This window comes from Arachis ipaensis, chromosome B06 (genome assembly GCF_000816755.2).
Source record: "Arachis ipaensis cultivar K30076 chromosome B06, Araip1.1, whole genome shotgun sequence".
NCBI lineage: Eukaryota > Viridiplantae > Streptophyta > Magnoliopsida > Fabales > Fabaceae > Arachis > Arachis ipaensis.
The window spans coordinates 1,034,617-1,036,870 of record NC_029790.2 but is presented as its reverse complement, the minus strand read 5'-3'; the positions used below and the strand labels follow the sequence as shown (position 1 = coordinate 1,036,870).

Genomic DNA, 2,254 nt, shown 5'->3' with positions numbered 1-2,254 from the left:
TACTATATTAAAAATTATATAAGAGTGTCAAAATGCACAAATTGGGATGAGATTCATGTAGTGTATATTTTGGTGGAAACTCAACTGCAGTCGACTGTAGGTGAAATTATTTTTGGATGGTTGATAAGTGTTACTGTATGGTTTAAAAAAAACCGATTTATTTTATATAAATGGTTTATTTAAAAAACCAGTTTAAGTAGATCAAATAACTACCTTTAAAAAATAATTTCAATTCTTTCTGCGTGTTATTCCTAAATTTCTAACAGATGAATTTGGTATGTTCTTCTTCTTCATTTTTATTGAGCAATTTTTTTTTAAATTTATCTGAAACTTTTATTTATTTAATTTTCGTCAAATATATGTATACAAATTGTTTGAAAAAGTAACATTTAGTATTTTGAAAAAGAAACAAAATTCACGTTTTTTTTTATAGGAATGGCATAAATGGTATCGTCTGTCCTTTTTTTGTGTCTCTGTTTTTATCTTTTTTATGAGCTTTGTTTTGTTTCCCATAACTTATATTTTCAGTTGCTTTTAAATTAAGCTGTAAACAGATTTTAAATTAAGCTTTAAATAATAAATTTGATTAAGAAATATAAATAAGAAGAATATACCTAATTAAAAGTTTGATATTAGTTCTGAAAAAGGGATTAGAAGAGAACGAACGTGTGAAAACGAAGAAGAAGAGAATAAAAGTAACTGTTTGATCCAACTCAAACCGATTTTGTTAAATAAACTATTTATATAAAATAAATCGATTTTTTTTAAATCATATAGTAACACGTGTCAGCCATCCAGGAGCAACTTCACCTGCAGTCGACTGCAGGTGAGTTTCTGCCGTATATTTTATATTTTTTAATATCACATAATGATGTATTAAAATAATTCTAGAACACCACATTCTCATTTATACATATAATTTATTTCTCATTTTTTTCAACTAAATTATCATGTTAATTAAGAATGTGATTGAATTGATTATTTTGGTCCATATCAACCTTTCTGGGGTCCATATACTTATGTGATTGAATTATTTAATATTAAATATAATATCCACTATCAACTATTTCCACCTTTTATGTTCTATAAATTGGCACTTCAATTACTTCACTACTTCCCTTTCCCCTTTCTTCCTCTTCTCCCATATAGATTTAATAATTTGTGCCATCATCATTTCTCTCCTTCTTTTCCCTTCTTGTGCCTTTTGTTTTCATCTTTGATTTCAGTCCAAAAACCCATTTGGTTAATTAATTAATTAATTAATTATTAATTAAAAGGGTTAATATAATTTCCAAAAATTCTCTTCTTATTTTTCAGCAGAAAGTTTTCATTTTCTTTGAAACTTGATGCTGAATTATTCTTGTTTGTTCATGTTTGACATTCATGTCTCCAGTTCTTAGTGAAATCCTTCGTTCCGGTTTTATGATAAATTCCTCCCTAAGGCGTAGAACTCATCTTGTTCAATCTTTCTCTGTTGTCTTCCTTTATTGGTTCTATGTTTTTTCGTAAATCCCCTAACACCATTGCAACATTATATTATACATTATTATAAGCTAGTAATAAATAACATAGTATCATTGTAAGTTAAGAAGTATATTAGTCATTAATTATCCCTGTTTGTTCAAAGTCCCTATTAGTATTGTATCTCCTTGAAAACTAAAAAAAATTACATAGATCTTTTTCGTTTATATTAAAATCAAGATAATTTGATCGGCCAGACAATAAATCTGACCGATCAAAAGATACTAGAATTAATTTTGCTGAACATATTTTGATCATTATGGCCTCATTGAGTGAAAACTCGTCTACATCTACCAAATTTTGCGGCTCTGAAGAAGATTTGCAGCTTCTGATGGATCAGAGGAAGAGGAAGAGAAAGCAGTCGAACCGCGAATCGGCGAGGAGATCTAGAATGAGGAAGCAAAAGCACTTGGATGACCTAGTTGCTGAAGTTGAGAAGCTTAAAAAGGAGAACAATGAAATCCTTAGCGGAGTTAAGATCACAACAGAAAAGTTTCTGAATATTGAGGGAGAAAATTCCATCTTAAGGGTCCAAATGAGTGAACTTACCAAAAGGCTTGAATCACTCAATCATATGCTTAGCTTCTTCAACAACAATAACAACACCATCACAAGCACTAGTACTATTTTTGGTAGTGAATTTTACCATGATTATAATTTCATGAATCATCACATTAACATGTTGTGCCTTAACCAACCCATCATGGCATCTTCAAATAACATGTTTGAGTGG

General features: G+C 29.3%; 1 protein-coding gene across 1 annotated transcript in view; it reads left to right on the top strand.

The window, feature by feature from the left end:
• Window positions 1,103–2,254, top strand: part of LOC107645269 (bZIP transcription factor 11) — a gene marked incomplete in the record, with an annotated part of 2,053 nt that continues 901 nt past the window's right edge. The window contains 1 exon segment of the mRNA XM_016349259.2: window positions 1,103–2,254. Coding sequence (XP_016204745.1) covers window positions 1,781–2,254 — 474 coding nt within the window.